The sequence below is a fragment of the Taudactylus pleione genome, unplaced genomic scaffold (assembly GCF_031769625.1).
Source record: "Taudactylus pleione unplaced genomic scaffold, aTauple2 ptg000037l, whole genome shotgun sequence".
In the NCBI taxonomy this organism is placed as follows: Eukaryota; Metazoa; Chordata; class Amphibia; order Anura; family Myobatrachidae; genus Taudactylus; species Taudactylus pleione.
This window is the reverse complement of record NW_028284439.1, coordinates 20074979-20092363: the sequence shown is the minus strand read 5'-3', so window position 1 is coordinate 20092363 and position 17385 is coordinate 20074979. Positions and strand designations below refer to the sequence as shown.

General features: G+C 44.4%; 1 protein-coding gene across 2 annotated transcripts in view; it reads left to right on the top strand.

Moving 5' to 3' along the window:
* The window catches only part of GNB4 (G protein subunit beta 4), a 162875-nt gene that overhangs the window by 120768 nt on the left and 24722 nt on the right, over positions 1 to 17385 (top strand). For both annotated transcript variants that reach the window (XM_088452438.1, XM_088452437.1), the window contains exon 2: positions 10937 to 11045. In XM_088452438.1, the coding sequence (XP_088308564.1) occupies positions 10989 to 11045 (57 nt within the window). In that variant the 5' untranslated portion in view covers positions 10937 to 10988. The remainder of the gene's footprint in view (positions 1 to 10936; positions 11046 to 17385) is intronic.

Here is a 17385-nt window from a genome sequence, read left to right as displayed (position 1 = left end):
GTGCTTTTTTAATGCTAGGTTTGGAGCAACAAGACAGAGCATTTTATTGCAGTTAAATTGGAGTACACTAGACTATGATGTATTGAGTGAAGAACACAGGGAGACAAAACAATTAGCATGTGTGGTTTGTTTTGTGTTTTACTTTTTTTTTTTTTTCAATTGGGCCGCTGATTAAAAAGACAAAAATAAATGTTCCCGTGAACTCTTTTACTACTGGTCTAAAAATGTGTCTACTTTTTTTTTATCAAGTTCTGCTTCTAGTTTTTATAACATTGACAAACTATATCAATAACCCATTACTGTGCTGCACATTTGTGGAGCCTCTGGAAGTGCAGGGTAAGCTAACATTTACTTCCCTAACAGAGGCGTGGCTGACTGTTTCCTGTTGTTGTGCTAGATGTCTGATGGAGGCAAACACTTCCAGAGCTGTAGAAGGGGGGAGACAATAGCGAAGTGACCTCAGATCAAGGTTGCACCCAAGATCATTTCCTGTTTTGCCTCCTGGTGGGGATGTTCTTAAGTATGTACTGTAGCTACTCCAAGTGTGTAGTTGTAAATCTGTTTGGAGATAGTGACACTGAAATATGAGTTTCTGACAGTCGTTTCAGTTCATTGTGGTTTTTGTAGTACAAGCTCTGTGAAAAAGATTTACGCCATTCAGTCTACCTCATGCACAACCTATGAAACGCTAGCTGTTGCAGATCTACAAGGCCTAACATTCTGCACAGTCAGCGGCATGCTGGAACTTGTAGTTCAGTAGTATCTCAAGAGAAATATATATCTATTAATGTACATTATTTAGATGAATTAATGTATTTAATTATGACAATTTCCACTCAAAACTGGATAAAAAGCCAAAAAAGCTGACTGAATTATGTGCTCTTTGAATTCTGCCTGATGACCTATAATTGCCCCCAGCACAGTCAGGTAAAAGCACTCCCCATAGAGCTGCTCTGGAAAGTCACTGGTTTGGCTAGCTTTTTAAACGGTAATGTACGCAGCAGTAAATTGCACTGAATTTAATCCCCCAGCCCATTTTTTTATAAGGCAATCACATCAATATAGTAGCACAGAAGAAATTTTTAGTTATCTCTTAAAGCAATTTTTTTCCATTTATCCAGCTAGATGGAGTTCAGGTCAACACATGAGATATGAATATTGAGTACATGTTATAATTGCATGGGACTGCTAATATTTTACACAATGGCGCAGTAGATAGTTATGTGGGAAATATAAATACCACACCTGTCCACAAACTGTAGTAGATGAAATTCATATGGGCACTAAAAGTTTACCTCTGTGTTTGTTTTTGTTTTCTTGTGGGAGGCAGTGTCTTGTCCACTGAGTAATTGTGTGAGAGCATGGACATGAGAGAGAGAAGGGCAATATTGTGATGTAGTGAAGAGAAAGGCGTGAAGCCACAGATGGAGTTGAGTTTTAGAAGGCATAGGTCCCAGAACTGAACTAATAGGCATTGTGGTTTCATACACCTCTGTCGGAGCGATTCATCTCTGTCACAGGAATTCCATTTCTTCCCACAACGGACACTTTTCCGCGGGATTAGCCGCATTAAGCTGCTGCTGCTCCTGGGATAAGTGCAGCTGTTAGGACGTGACTAGCCCCAAAGCCCTACTTGACCCGATTTTTACTCGCACCTCAGGAGGGCGCAAGCAAAAATCAACAATAACTGCAGCCTCAGGGCTAGTCACTGGAAGACATTGAACAGCTCCCAGGCTTTAGCTCAGGAGCCATCTTCCAGCGGAAGAATTGAATCACCCCTATATGAAATGAGGTTCATATATCCAACTAAATGATCTTAGACCTGAAACAATACCAATTGGTAATACTTTTGGAACAGTTCCAATATTTTGCACATGTTCTATGGGTTTTCTTTAAAATTTCCAGCTGGACCTTAAACGTAATTAACAGGCAGCTCTGAGTTCTACATATTTGCTTAAACCTACATTAAGTGATACTTCATGAATGCCATAAAAAACAACAGGGCTGCTAACTTCTTGATCGAATGTTGTGTCTTGTGTCCAAATTCTGCCCAGCTCACTTAATCGTTGGCCTGACAATGTGATTATGTAGAGTGGGGGCGCACTGACAATCTTAATATGCAAATTGCTGCTACCTAGCAACTGAAGTGGTTGGAGAGCGCAAATTGAATCTCGACAAATTATTTCTAATGGGGGAAAAAAAATATTTTTCTTTATTTTAAATTTTTTTTTTTTTTACTTATCCCTCCTGTGGTCATAGGGCCTGATTCAGAGTTGTAAGCTATGCCGATGTTTTGGTAGTTGAGCGATTATTGGCCTTCTGCACAAGTGTTTGAGTTGCTCTGCGCGTGAATCAAGGTACATTACCGTATTTGCTTGCACCAAATATATATTCGCAGTGTGATTGACAGTCAGGGAGTGTTTGGTAGGAGTGGTGACAAGGAATACAGGCTTGTCGCAACTGTTTCAGAGGTGTGTCTCACCCTGCGACTGCCATCCTGTACGCAAGGAATATAGTTCCGGTATCTATTCTGCAGAACCATTGATTTAATCAAGACTGCAATAATTGAATGATCTGCGACCAATGATGCATCTTTGCACGCAGATGCTGCAACATTTTATGCACATGCTTGGATTTGCAAAGCCACAGGTGGGCGTCTCAATACATCTCCCGTCTGTGACATTTGCATATTTTCACAACGCAGCTGTGTACACAGACGCGACGGCAGCATTGGTGTACAACTCTGAATCAGGTCCATAATTCGTAAATAAAAATGTCCATGTTGCATGTTGGGGGTGTGTCTTTTCATTCCCACAAACCACTTGTATTAAGGTACACGTACCTTTTGCAATTCCAGCCAGTTAGGTAATTTTACATGGTACCAAAATACATCTGAATGGGATCAGAGGTGTTGACCATTGCAAATGGTCAATTTGATTGGAGGCTAACTGTGCCTTTAACTAAAGAGCAGTGATACACTTAGGATCGTGGGGGGGGGGGGGGCGGTGTATATAATAATTAATAATTTCACCTATGAGCTGTAAAATTAAAATCACTGACAGGTGAAGTGAATAACATTGATAGTCTCGTTACAATGGTACCTTTTAAGGGGTGGGATATATTAGGCAGCAAGTGAACGCTCCGCTCTTGAAGTTGATAAGTTGGAAACAGTAAAAATGGGCCAAATTGTGATAGCAGGACGACTGGGTCAGAGCATCTCCAAAACAGCAGGTCTTGTGGGGTGTTCCCAGTATGCAGTGTTTAGTACCTACCAAAGGTGGGCCAGGTAAGGACAACCGGTGAACCCGCGACAGGGTCATGGTGCGTGAAGACTAGCCTGTTTGGTCCTATCCCAATGAATAGCTTCTGTAGCACAAATGGCTGAAAAAGTTAATACTAAGTATGATAGAAAGGTGTCAGAACACACAGTGCATTGCAGCTTGCTGCGTAGCCGTAGATTTGTACGAGTGCTCATGCTGAACACTGTCCACCTCCGAAAGCACCTACAATGGGCACATGAGGATCAGAACTGGACTGTGGAACAATGGAAGGTGGTCTGGTTTGATAAATAACGTTTTCTTTTACATCATGTGGACTGCCAGGTGCGTGTGCGTCAATTACCTGGGAAAGAGATGGACTATGAGAAGAATGCACTATGAGAAGAAGGCAAGCCGGCAAAGGCAGTGTAATACTCTGTGCAATGTTCTGTTGGGAAATCTTGGTTCTTGGCATTCATGTGAATGTTACTTTAACAGGTACCAAAGATCTAGACATTGTTGCAAAGCAAGTACACTCCATGGCAACTGTGTTCCCTGATGACCATTTCCTCTTTCAGCAGGGTAATGCACCCTGCCACACTGCAAAAATTGTTTAGGAATGGTTTGAAGAACATAAGAGTTCAAGGTGACTTCTTCCAAATTCCACAGATATCAATCCGATTTGAGCATCTGTGGGATGTGCTGGGAAAACAGGTCTTAAAGGATCTGCTGCTGACGTATTAGTGCCAGATACCATGGGACAGCTACAGAGGTCTTGTGGAGTCCATGTCTCAGTGGGTCATAGCTGTTTTGGCTGCATTGTGGTGACCTACACAGTACTAGGCAGGTGGTTTCAAAATTATGGCTGATGAGGGGGTATGCAGTCGGGAAGCCGACGAGCCTAATCCCGACAACCGCCATCCCGACTGCTTAATCCCGGCGAGGATTAAATGACAGGCGTCTAAATCTAGACGCCTGTCATTTTGCCGGGAGACCGGCGCCCGGCATCCCGATCGAAGGGGCGCCGAGCGTGGATAGCCGCGGGTTGGGGGAGGGTTAGGTTTAGGGCTCCTGGGGGGGGATTTAGGGTTAGGCACCCCCCCCCCCCCGGGAGGTTAGGTTTAGGCTAGGGGAAGGGGGGGTTAGGGTTAGGCACCCCCAGGGGGGCTTGGGGTTAGGCACCCCCCTGGGGACTTAGGTTTAGGCGGCGGGGAAAGGGGGGTTAGGTTTAGGCACTTAGAGAGGGGATTAGGGTTAGGCACTGGGGGGAAGGTTAGGGTTAGGTACCCCTAAGGGAGGGTTAGGGTACGGAATTAGGTTAGTCAATACTTACCTTAGGGACGATCAGGATTTTCACCCATGTCGGGCATACGTCCGGCGGTAAATCATACCGATTCCGATGAGGGGGTTTGTATATAATATTAGATATATAGGAGGGGCAATTTAATTCCGAGCTCTGAAAATTAGCTCTGGGATGAGTGCCTAGACCTATTCAATTGCCTGCTTCGTGCCCTGCACTAAAGTCGGGAGATGCAGTTTACTGCAACTATTGCTTGGGGCTTAATCCTGCTAAACTGCATCTTCGATACGATGCTGCCCTGAGGCACTAGATGAGTCATTCTTGTTCTCGCACCTCAGGAGTGTGAGAGCAGAAATCCTCTAGTCGCAGATATACAGCGCTGGTCAATGAAATAACTCCAGTCATTCATCCCGGGAGCTAGATCGCTGAACTGGGAATTGAGTTGCTCCTAAAGATAGATCTATGCGTGTGTGTGTATATTATACACACACAATGTAGGCAAAAGTAATTGGACGCTAAATAGATCAACAAGATTTTATTGACGTCAGTACTTTTGTAGGTCCACCACGTGCAGTGATTACTGCAGACACCCTTCTTGGCAAACTGTCCACATGTTCCTGGACAAAAGCAGGCGGTATGTTTTGCCATTCCACCTTAAGTACAGTGAACAGCTGTGACACTGAAGAAAGTCGAGACTGTCTAGAACGCCACAGTCGCTCCAATTCATCCCAGATATTCTCAATGGTGTTAAGATCTGGACTCTGAGCTGGCCAGTCCATCCAGGTTACCGAAGTTTCTGTATACCAGTCCAGCGTTGGCCCGGAAACATTACAGGTGGCATTGTCGTCCTGATAAAAACATGCGTTGTTTCCGTAGAACTGCAAGTGCGTGGGCCTCCCTACGAAGTGTTCTTGTCGAAACTGCCACATTAGTGACCATTTGGACTTGTGTGCAATAGTATACATGGTATGCTTTTCGCTTGTGTGGGGATATCCAATCACTTTTGTCTATATAGTGTTTGTATGTATATGTGTATAATGTTAGTCTCGGAAGACTGGCACTCTGCTTGGAAAGTTATAATGTACTCCATTGCCTGGATAATTTCTAATATGGAGGCAGTTTCAGCGGCACTCAGAAACTTAGACTTTTAATGCAAATAAGTGACATAGGGGGAGATGTATGAAGCCCAGAAACGGTATCAGCACACATTATGTAGTGTTCCCGCTAGGCTGTTTTAGCGGGGTGCGGCGCCCTGCCCTCTTTCTGGAAGGCAAAAAGCGCCCTGCCCTCCAGAAGGAGGGCAAAAAGCGCCCTGCCCTAACAGCCTGCGGGAACCGTCTTCACCCGCGGGTCGCAGTGTCCCGCGGGTGAAGAAATGTGCTGTGACCCGGTCACCGCCGGAGAATAGACGCCGGGCGCATGCGCCCGGCATCTATTCTCCCTGTCTGCAGGGCTTGGGGGCTGCCCGGCGTGTCCGTAAGTGCCGGGCACGCCCCCAAGAGTGACGAAAAGGGGACGCGTCTTATAGACACGCCCCCTTTTCGATGACCACGCCCCCTTCTCGGTCGCGCGCGCACAGACATGCCCTCTCTAGCTCCGGCGCCCTGCCTCCCGCCGGAGCTAGAGGGAACACTAGTTATGTTTGGGCGGTAAATGACAGTCCCTGTCATTATCGGCGCTGCTATCTACAAGATAGCAGCGCCAATAGCCTGGGCCATGTACGAACGGTCATATCTCCTGACCATTCAGCCCACTGTAGCTGTCATTATCGACAGCTACAGCCTGGAGCTAGCCTATCCCCACAGCAGGGACAGCGCTGTCCCTGCTGCGGTGGCTGCCGGCTCCAGGCTGCACGCGGTGATCTCTCTATACTTGCGAGATCCCGCGCATGCTCAGTGGAGCTGGCCAGGAACGAGACACAGGGCATCAGCACTAGGCTGATGTGCTGTGGTCTCTAGCGGGTAGCGCTGGAGGGGGGAGTATTCGCTCCCCCTCTCCGGCCGATGAGATGTTCTTACATCTCATCGGTAGTGCTCCCTGCTTCGCCTCGGTAAAGAGGGGAAGCGTTATAGCGGCACGTTAAGTGCCACTATGATACATCTACCCCATAGACTAATAACATTTCGGGGCCAGCATGCCCCTTTGATATGGTGAGTACATTAAAAGTCTTAAGTCTCCGAGTGCCGCTGATACTGTGTGTGTGTGTGTGTGTGTATATATATATATATATATATATATATATATATTATAATATAATATATATTATACAGTACCAGTCAAAATTTGGACGCTCCTTCTCAATCAATGGTTTTTGCTTATTCTGAAGGTAAAGGCCCCCATACATCAGAGATTGATTGCAGCAATCGTGCAATTTGCAATCGATTGTGTATAAAAATCTTTCCATTTTTCAATAGATTGTGGCAATTCTGCATTCGATTGAAAAAGGGAAAGATTTTTATACACAATCGATTGCAAATTGCACGATTGCTGCAATCAATCTCTGATGTATGGGGGCCTTAAGTAATTCCACAGATTGACTCTTGACAAGTCACAGCTGTTGATTCAAAACCATTCCAGGTGACTACCTCATGAAACTGATTGAGAGAATGCCAAGAGTGTGCAAAGCTGTCATCAAAGCAAAAGGGGGCTACTTTGAGGAATCTAAAATATAAAACATATTTTGATTTGTTTAACACTTTTGAGGTTTTTTTTTCTGTCCATACCGGCAACACGCAAAAACTACAGGATGAATTTTGGATTGTGTTTTTAAATATTGTATAGCTTATACCTCAGTTTATTTCTAGATGACTGTCTTATATCAATGTGTCATCGGGGAGAAGAGCAATACATGTAAAACCAGACGCTTGACATGCGGCGCCTGCAGTGTGCAGGCTCCTCAAGCTAAAAATGGCTATGTATATAAATATAATTTTTGGGGGGACAAATATACTTTAAGGGACTGTTTATGAACTATGGAGACAAAAAAGTTTTTATTTATCTGCATTTGTTCAGACTCCTCAAGTCCAAAATGACTATGTATATAAATATATATACATATATTGCACACAGTGAAGTGCGGTGAGGTCAATGGGGAGGCATGCATGTATAAAAATAATTTTTTTTTTATATCAAAACTCTGAAGTATGACAGGGGAGGCACTGCCTACCCTGACTGCATGACCCTGATTGCACATCCCGAATGCAAACAGTTCTATATGTATGCATATAAAAATACATAGATATTTGTGTGCGTGTGTGTGTATATGTGTATATATATATATATATCTATATATATATATCTATCTCTAAAGCTCTATCTAAAGCTCTATTTTACAAGAAATTTCAACTATATATGAAGGACTAATAAGGCAGCTTATCTTGGCTCATGAAGTCGCAGTATATATGTTAATTCAGTAGATGGCACACCAAGACAAATACTACATACCATAGTCACTGATCATGTTACTTGCAGCCCCTCAGTGTTACTGTAGGTTAAGTAGCAGCAGATTTGGGATTTACAAATAAGATTTGGATTTAGACTGGACTGTGAGATTGATTGTCCCTTGAATTTAATTTTCTGGTTTACATCTTGATTATAGGTGTACTGTTTATTATAGTAATACAATAATGCTGTCTCGAAAGAGATCGAATCTGTCCAAGATTTCCACCAAAGCTAAGCAAGCTAGATTAAGCCGATTAGCTGAAAGTCTGCCTGAGCGTGAACAACAAATGGAAATGCAAAAAGTGTGCAATGCAATACCTCTTTAGAGACTAAAGGAAAAACTTCAAATGTCTAAAATATAAAACATACATAAGAATATTAGATGCCACTACTGTCTTTGTAAAATTAGTTCCACTGAGCAATAGCAGACATCCACGTGAGCGAACCTGCGAGCAAACACTAGTATTATATATAGAGTGTGTGTGTGTGTGTGTGTAAAAGCTGTTTTTTTGCGGGTGCACCACCCGGCAAGGAACAGCCTACCACCCGGCACTTTGGAAACCTGCAAGTGGGGACAGTATCTGGGAGCTGCATAAAAAGGACCAGATCCTACAGACTTTGCAGTTTTTTTCATAATCAGATGACTGAGCCTCTAATAATAAGAGGATAATCAATATATAAAATGTTATTTCAAATCATTATAAGGTCAGGGTTTAAAACATTTTATTATTGCGAAGGCCCCCACCTGGCTACTTCTTGATGATATATATATATATATATCCCCCTACACATATCCTTTTGTAATGAAGCAGCACTCTCAGGCTTTTTGATGGTGAAAAAATTTACTGCATCAGCTTATCAACGTCCTGACGAAGGGGGATGACCCTGAAGCGTTGATAAGCTGATGCAGTAAATTTTTTCATCATCACAAAGCCTCAGAGTGCTGCTTCATTACAAAAGTGTATATAAAATATACACACACTGTGTGAAAGTTTTAGGCAGGTATGTCTAAACTGCTACAAAGCAGTAATGCATTCAAAAATAGAAGTGTTAATAGTTTGTTTTTAACAATTAGCTAAATGCAAAGTGAAATAACAACAGAGGAGAAATCTAAATCAAAACAATATTTGGTGTGACCACTCTATGCCTTCAAAACAGCATCAATTACTAGGTACGTTTGCACAAAGGCAGGGATTTTCTAGGCATTTTGTCAGGTGTATGATTAACCAATCATACATCATTTTCATATGTGGGCTGAAACATAGTCATGAACTGAAAGAGAAGCAGGTGTGTAGGAGGCTTAAAATTGAGTAAGAAACAGCCAAACTCTGCTACATAGGTGAGGTGGAAGACCGTATTGTGTCACAGATCACACCATGGCAAGACTGAGCACGACAACAAGACACAAGGTAGTTATACTGCATCAGCAAGGTCTCCCTGGCAAAATTTTCAAAGCAGACTGTGGTTTCAAGATTTACTGTTCAAGCTCTTTTGAACAAGCACACAGAAACGGCCAACGTTGAGGCTTGTAGACGCAGTGGTTGTCCAAGGATACTTAGTGCATCAGATGAAAGACACATCATGCTTACTTCCCTTTGATATCTAAAGCTGTCTAGCAGTGCCATCAGCTCAGAACTGGCAGAAACCAGTGGGACCCAGGTACACCCATCTACTGTTCAGAGAAGTCTGGGCAGAAGTGGTCTTCGTTGGAAGAATTGTGGCCAAAAAGCCATACCTTCGATGTGGAAACAAGGCCAAGTGACTCAACTATGCACAAAAACTGGGGTGCCGAAAATGGCAGCAGGTGCTCTGGACTGATGAGTCAAAATGTGAAATATTTGGCTGTAACAGTAGGCAGTTTGTTTGCCGAAGAGGAATGGAGAGCGGTACAATGAGTGTCTGCAGGCAACAGTGAAGCATTGTGGAGGTTCCTTGCAAGTTTGGGGTTACATTTCAGCAAATGGAATTGGAGATTTGGTCAAGATTACTTGTGTCCACAATGCTGAAAAATACAGGTTGGTACGGATCCATCATGGAGGCCTCTGATTCTTCAGCGTAAAGAAGAACAAGGAGTCCTGGAGGTGATGATATGGCCCCCACAGAGCCCTGATCTCAACATCGAGCCTGTCTGGGATGACATGAAGAGACAGAAGAATTTGAGCAAACCTACATCCAAAGAAGATCTGTAGTTTGTTCTCGATAATGTTTGGAATAACCTCCCTGCCGAGTTTCTTCAAAAATTGTGTGTAAGTGTACCTAAAAGAATTGATGCTCTTTGAAGGCAAAGGGTCGTCTCACCATATATTGATTTGATTTAGATTTCTCTCTTGTTCATTCACTTTGCATTTTGTTAATTGAAAAAAACAAACTAATAACACTGCTATTTTTGAAAGCTTTCGTACTTTACAGCATTTTTGGACACCTCCTTTAATTCAGTATGTGTGTCCAATATAGATTGTTATGGAGCGAGGTGTGTAATAAGGAATTTAGGGAGAGCCACTGGCCTTAGGGTTTTTGTCGTGTAACCACACTGTGTATTTATCTATATTATCTCCCACGTGTTTTAAATATAAACTTTGCAGAGCATAATCTATCTCCAACCATTTATAGAACAGTTCAAAAAACAACAAAGTGCCATTACAACCTATTTGCACGGTTTTTATTTTTTCCCCTTTTTACATTTGGATTTGTCTTTATTTTGCATTTCTTATATAAAATAATTCTATGACCTTTTCAATTTACAACGCTGCAACTTCTAGTTGTTGATATTGGTATTATTAAATAATGTTTATTAAGCATCTCTTAATATATAAATTCTGTGAAATGAATGCTCGTTTACAACTGAATACATTTAGCTTCATTCCTCCACTTATCAGTGATGTGCTTACGTTAATGACGTTGGGGATTAATTTCCTTCATTTTTGTCTCTCTATTTCAGATTCGTTCCTGCGGTTTGTGGCCACGGTGTGAAATAGATCTACGATCTCAAAATGAGTGAGTTGGAACAGCTACGGCAGGAAGCGGAGCAACTGCGAAATCAAATCCGAGTAAGCCGTCTGTTGTATGCATCTGCCCCTACTGACCTATAGGAGCTTCTGGGAGCACTATCATCTAGTACATAAGGGGTTGCCAGTTTCTGGATTGTCAGAGATTAGCCTTTTATTGTCAGGTATTTGGATGGTCCTGTGGAGAAGTATATTTAGTATAAAACTGATTTACAGTTTTTCTCCTCTATTTCTTCTTCATCCACTAGGGGACACTGGAGGCTAAAGACAGTGGGGGGTATAGATGGTGCTAAGTGGAGCCTGGGCACTTTAAATTTCAAGAAGTGTGACTAGCTCCTCCCCCTCTATACCCCCCTACAAGCCTCAGTCTAAGTTTGTGCCCGAGTGGAGCTGGGTGTGTTGCTACACTTCTCCTCAGGTTTTTTTAATTGAAAGAGCGCTGCTGCACTGAAGTAAGAAGCATTACACTGAGGACAGACAGGCAGTAGCTGCACTGCCTGTCTGCAAATTCCCCGGCTGCCACACATCCCGTGGCTGTCACACTACAAGCACCCGGGAAGCAGGCAAGCTCAAGGCGCTGTAAGACGCTGCGCAGCAGCACAAGCTGGGGGTCTCAGGAACTGCAAAAATTTAAGGAGCAGATTCAAACATGCAGTTTATCTAACTCCCCCGGCTGTCACACTGCAGGTAAACAGCCGGGAAGCAAGGCGCTGTGGGACACTGCTCTGTTTGCGGAGCAGCAACAGAACGCTGCTGTCTTATCTGGCTCCTCCGGCTGTCTCCCTGTAGCTGTGGGTAGAGCATGTACGTAGCGTGGGCTGCTCCGACCGACGAGAGCAGCAAGCTCTAACCCCGGTGGTCACATCAGCTGGCTGAGGATAGTGCCGTGAGAGCACACATTAGATCCTTAGTGCGCTCATTTGAATAATTGCGCCATAGCGGAGGGGCGGAGCTACATCTGGAGTCCTGCTTCTCTCTGCCAGCGAGTGCTGGCGGCCATTACAGATCTGCATCTGAGAACTAGAAGCCTAATCCTTGACTGTAAGTACACAGCAGGGTTTAGGCAGGGCAGCTGAGCACTTAAGTATAAGTGAATGCTTCTTTCTATGCCTATGCGTTCCCTGGCACTGCTAGGAGCGCTAGTTGGCTGGGTGCGGCTCTCTCCTGCCTCTGTATCACAGTTATTATTTAGACCTTTTTTTTTCTTCACTACACTTTACTGTTGTATGTGGGGGGTCTGTATGTATCATGCTACATTTATTTACCAGCAAATATTAGGCAGGAGAGTTTACGATAACTCAGTCTGTTCACAGGTCCTCCTATGGAGGGGACTTGTGTTCTAATCTCAGGTGATCTGGCTGTGGCTCAACATAGTGAGCACACACCCATATACACAAATGACAGCTCTGGGGGCTCTGTTATCAGTGCGGTTCCCGCTGTGTGGAGTTTGTATGTTCTCCATGTAGTAAAGCTCTATGGCCTCTCCTTCCTGAAGACACCCTGGGAATACCAGTTGTTTTAGGCTTATGCATTCGTCGTCTTGGTACGGCATTCTAAATGCAACTGAATTTTAAAAGTTTATTCACTTAGAAGTGGTGTCTTGCCCTCCAGAGTGCGATTCCCAGATGGGGAGCCAGTAGCTTCTCTGCTAATACAATAGAGGGATTTCCAGGTCAGGGATTCTAGTAGCATGACCTTGGCTAAAATCTAGGGCCCGTTCAACTATACGGTGTCAAATGCGATAGAGGCTTTATTTTCCGCAATACGCCAGGTATTGCAGCTACAGAAGGCGGACACTTGTCCTGCTCCACCCTTTTTTCTTTTTAAAAGAAATAAAGGATATTGCATTTCCAGTTTCAGTAAGACTGGATTATGTTGGGGAACATCCGGATAACAAGTTTCAGATGTCCCGGCGGTTATTATTATTATTTAATTAGTAGGTCCATCAGGTTTCGCATTTCCGGTTCCTGGGACCATGTCTTTAAGACATCGGGCTGGAGTTTGACGTATACTCTCCAGTCCCATCTGATATATATTAACTGCGACCTGTCATGTGGAATTCAGACAGCTGTAAAATCACTTTCATTAGCAAATAGTGTATTACTGGCAGTGGATCTAGAAGTACTCCTTTTACATTCCGTCTGCGGCTCCTTCCCCTAGAAATTCTTTCTCTGGTCCCTCACCTAGGTCCTTTTAGTTCTCCGAATTCACGGGACGTGATTCTTGAGGTCCGGGGCAGAGTCGCAATAACATCTACTAAGCCTAGTGCTTGCTGGGTTTTCCTCTCACCTGGGGATCCCAAGTGTGGGAGAGCGTCTTATGGACTTCATAGTAGGTAGGACGGAATCTGGAATGGACGCTTGGGTCCGGGTTCTCATCACTCGAGATACAAGCTTGACTTTTTAGTCTTGTCCTCTAACTTAAACAAAACAATATGAGTGGTCCAAAGAGCGCTGTCGCTTATAGATCACGTCTTCTATTCATTCATGGGTAGTGCAATTTTATCCCTTTGGAGTTGCATTATCCTTTGGTTGTAATTTCCACAAAGTCATCTCTGTTAAGGATGGAGTTTTAATTGTTCCTGAAGAAAAAAAAGATACCTTTCTGTGAACGCCTATACCTGATTTCAGGTGAGTGTTTGCCCAGAGGGGAGTAAGCACTGAAGAGTGTTGTGTTTATCTATGACCAGAGTAAAAGCTTCAAAAAGATACCTTTACATGAACGCATCTCACCTATTTTAGGTGAGTGGCTCCTAAACCTATTACGGACCATTGGAAATATAATTTATCATTTGGAATATAACTGTGTATTATCTTCTCTCCTCATTTGAGATCATTGCACTACCCATGAATGAATAGGAGAAGACGTGATCTATGAGGGACAGCGCTCTTTGGACCACTCGTATTGTTTTGTTTCTGCTATATTTGAAGGGGTGGTGCTCCTGAGTGTGGACTGAGTTGCAGTCCCTGAGGGCACAGGTTGTTTTTAGATTGTTTTGTATTCTCCTCTAACTTGTTTTTTTTACCACACTCTTGCATGACAGGAGTATTGTTTTACAGAAAACTATACACTAGTTCTATCCAGGAGAGTGGTAGTCCAGATTCCCAATCCGGTGGGGGGAAAACTGTACTCTGGTCTCTTCGTTGTTCCGAAGCCGGACGGCTCGGTTAGACCTTCTCCGAGCTTGACATATCTCAATTCCTAAGGATAGAGGACCTCATTCAGAGGCGGTCGTTAGATGCAAGTGGTCGCTCTGAATGAGGGCGGCCGACCGACCAGGGTGCTGGTCCAGACCATCGTCTCGGGCTTGCGACGAGACCCTAAGGTTGGGTCTCGGCACCCGCAAGCCCCAGGGAGCTTCCTGCGCTGATCGAGCAGGAAGTTCCCCACTGACATCATTGTTGATGTCAGTGGGGCCGCCCCCAAACGGCAAGCGTTCCGTCGGGAACGCCTCCGTTTGGCCAGCCACGCCCCCTGCCCACCTCCCAAACGGGGCGAGCTGTCACTCACCATTGACAGCTCGCCCCCTTTGGTACAAAACCCCTAGCGACGGAGCGCCCGTCGCTAGCCGGGTTTCGCGCATGCGAACGTGTGAGCCGGCTCCGACGTGCGCATGCCCAGTGGGGAAACATCGACCCGGTTGTGAGCACTCAGCGCTTTTGACCGGGACTGAATGACCCCCAGAGTCCTTTCCCTCTTGGAGTGCAGGACTATGCACGATATCTCTGGATATCAAGTAGCCCTATCTAGTCGCCTCTCCCAGGCGTTCAAGGTTTCGTATTTCAAAACTTATTTTCAAAGTTTATTATTTATCCCCCAGTATATTCATGACTGTGATGAGGTCTCTCCGGCGGATACAGCGGATCACTATCATACCTCATCTGGAGGATCTTCTGCTGAAGGCCCATTACAGGGTCCTATTACAGCTTAAGTCAGCGAGGGTTCCTCCCTCAAAGATATCAACTGCCATTCAGAAAATTGTGAGGAGGGTCTTTCGACTCCTCCATAGGATTATGCTTACGGCATTCAAAGCCTTTCCTTTCAGACGTTTTCACTCAAGAACGTCTTGGCTACACCTCCTCTCTCAGTGGACAGAATCCCATCTCTTCCTTCACCAACGGGAAGGTTAAGTTCCAGAACTCTGATATCTCTTCTCTGAAGGTTGAGCTTAGTACACCTAGTGGAGGGAAAAGATTCGGAGTGTGAGGTTGGACTCTTCTTACCATATAAGTGAGTCTGAAGAGGATGGGAGGGTTGTTATTTAAGGTTCCAAGCCCGCTAGACATCACAGAGATGAAGGAAGTAAGCCACATTCACACCTGCGCGATAGAGTTCGCAATGGGAGTAGTAAATAGGTAGTCAGACTACCTCAGCTGGCAGGTTGCATCCAGGGGCTACATCCACAGGTTTTTTTCTACAGCTGGTCTATCGGAGGGGTCTTCCACAGGTCGACCTCATGGCATCAAGACTTAGGCAGGGTACACACCTGTTTGATTTGTAATCGTTCCGATTTCCTATCCAATTTCCCTTGAAGGAAGAACTTCCTAAATTGAGCGTACACACTGTCCAATTTCGCATAAGATTTGACGATTTGTTGAATCGTCAAATCGAATGCGCTGTACAGTGGGCTGATCGTCCGGTTGTCCGTACACACTGTGCAATTGGCACCTTATCGTATGCGTTATCTTATGATTGTCTGTGCTGCACAGACAATCATAAGACGTCACATACGACCAGTGGGAGCGCGCAATTGTGCGTACACACTATGCGATTTACACTATTCATCGTTCCAATTACCTTAATCGTGCCGATATCGTCCTGGTGTGTATGCACCCTAAGTCATCAACTGCCTCTACTACTCTTGAACGAGAGACCAATGTGATACGCATTGTCAACACAGTGGCAGGTTCAATTTTGTCTAGGGTTCTATTGGTAGCTCCGAATTGGCTTCGCGGAGCTTGGTATTGTGATCTACGATCCATGGCCACTGCCTCTGAAAGAACTTATCTTACTACAGGGTCCTTTAATCTAGCCAGACTTAAAGCCGCTATGTTTGAAGGTCTGGATGTTGAAACAGCCATATTAGGTTATAACGGGATCCTGTCCAGGGTAATCCCTACTATGCTTGGAACCCAATAAGAAGTTACTTCTAGATATTACCATCATTTTTGCAGGTTTTATGCTTTTTATGCAAGCCATTTTCTCAACATGGGTTCTCTGAAAATTCAGATTTCAGCTCTGACTGTTTTTCTTACAGAAGAAGCTCGGATGTACAGCCTTTTCTTCAGGGTGTGATTCGGGTTCCTTCACCATTTGTTCCTCCTACGGCTCCATGGGATTTGGATCTCGTACTTAACCTTCTTACAGTCTCCCCTATACGAACCTCTGGAGGCGGTGAATTTAAAATACCTTCGTGGAAGGTAACGCTTCTTCTCACCCAGTCTCAGCCGGGAAGTTGTCGGAATTCTTGGAGCTCTATCATGTTGTCCTACTGACTTGGTTTTTCACGAGGATAGAGCAGGATTCCATGCAACATAGGACTTTCCAAAGGTGTTTTTGGCTTTCCAGGTCAACAACCACTTGTGGTACCGGTTCTTCCACAACATTCATTTTCATTATAGACCCTTAACTGTTAGGGGTTTTTTTGTGTTCCGTGGACAGGACTGCAGTCATACATACAACAGACACTCTATTTGTTTTATATGATGCTGTTCGTCCTGGCTATCTAGCCTCAACACATTCGCTGGCCTGCTGGAGTTGTCTGATCTTCATATGGCATCACCTAGGGAGCTCCGCCTTTTTATTACAGAGCATTTCTCTCTCTGTTGGTTGCTGGTGGGATTTCCATGGGGTTTCTTTGCGGAGTAGCTTCTTGGCCTGGCCAGCATGCCTTATTATTTTTTATAGATTTGACATGTTGGCTGCCTCTGCAGCGCAGTATGGCCTGTCTGCTTTGCATGGTTCCCAGTGCTTTCCCGCCCGTTATGGGAGCTCTGGGACATCCCTACTGTCTTTAGCCTCCAGTGTCCCCTAGTGGATGAAGGAGAAAACAGGATATTGGTACTTATCGATAAATCCCTTTCTCCGATTCCATAGGGGACACTGGACGCCCACCCTGCGCTGTTCCTTCCGGCCGGGGTTGGGGATCATTTTATGTTATGACTATTAGTGAACAGTTTTATGTCTCTGGTTGTGTTATTATTTTTCAATCTTTTCTTATGTTATGTGTACTTGCTTCGCCTCCTCTTCAGTTTGATTTTTCTCAGCTTCCCTCGGGCACAGTTTTCTTAGACTGAGGCTTGTATGGGGGGTATAGAGGGGAGGCGCTAGTCACACTTCTTGAAATTTAAAGTGCCTAGGCTCCACTTAGTACCATCTATAC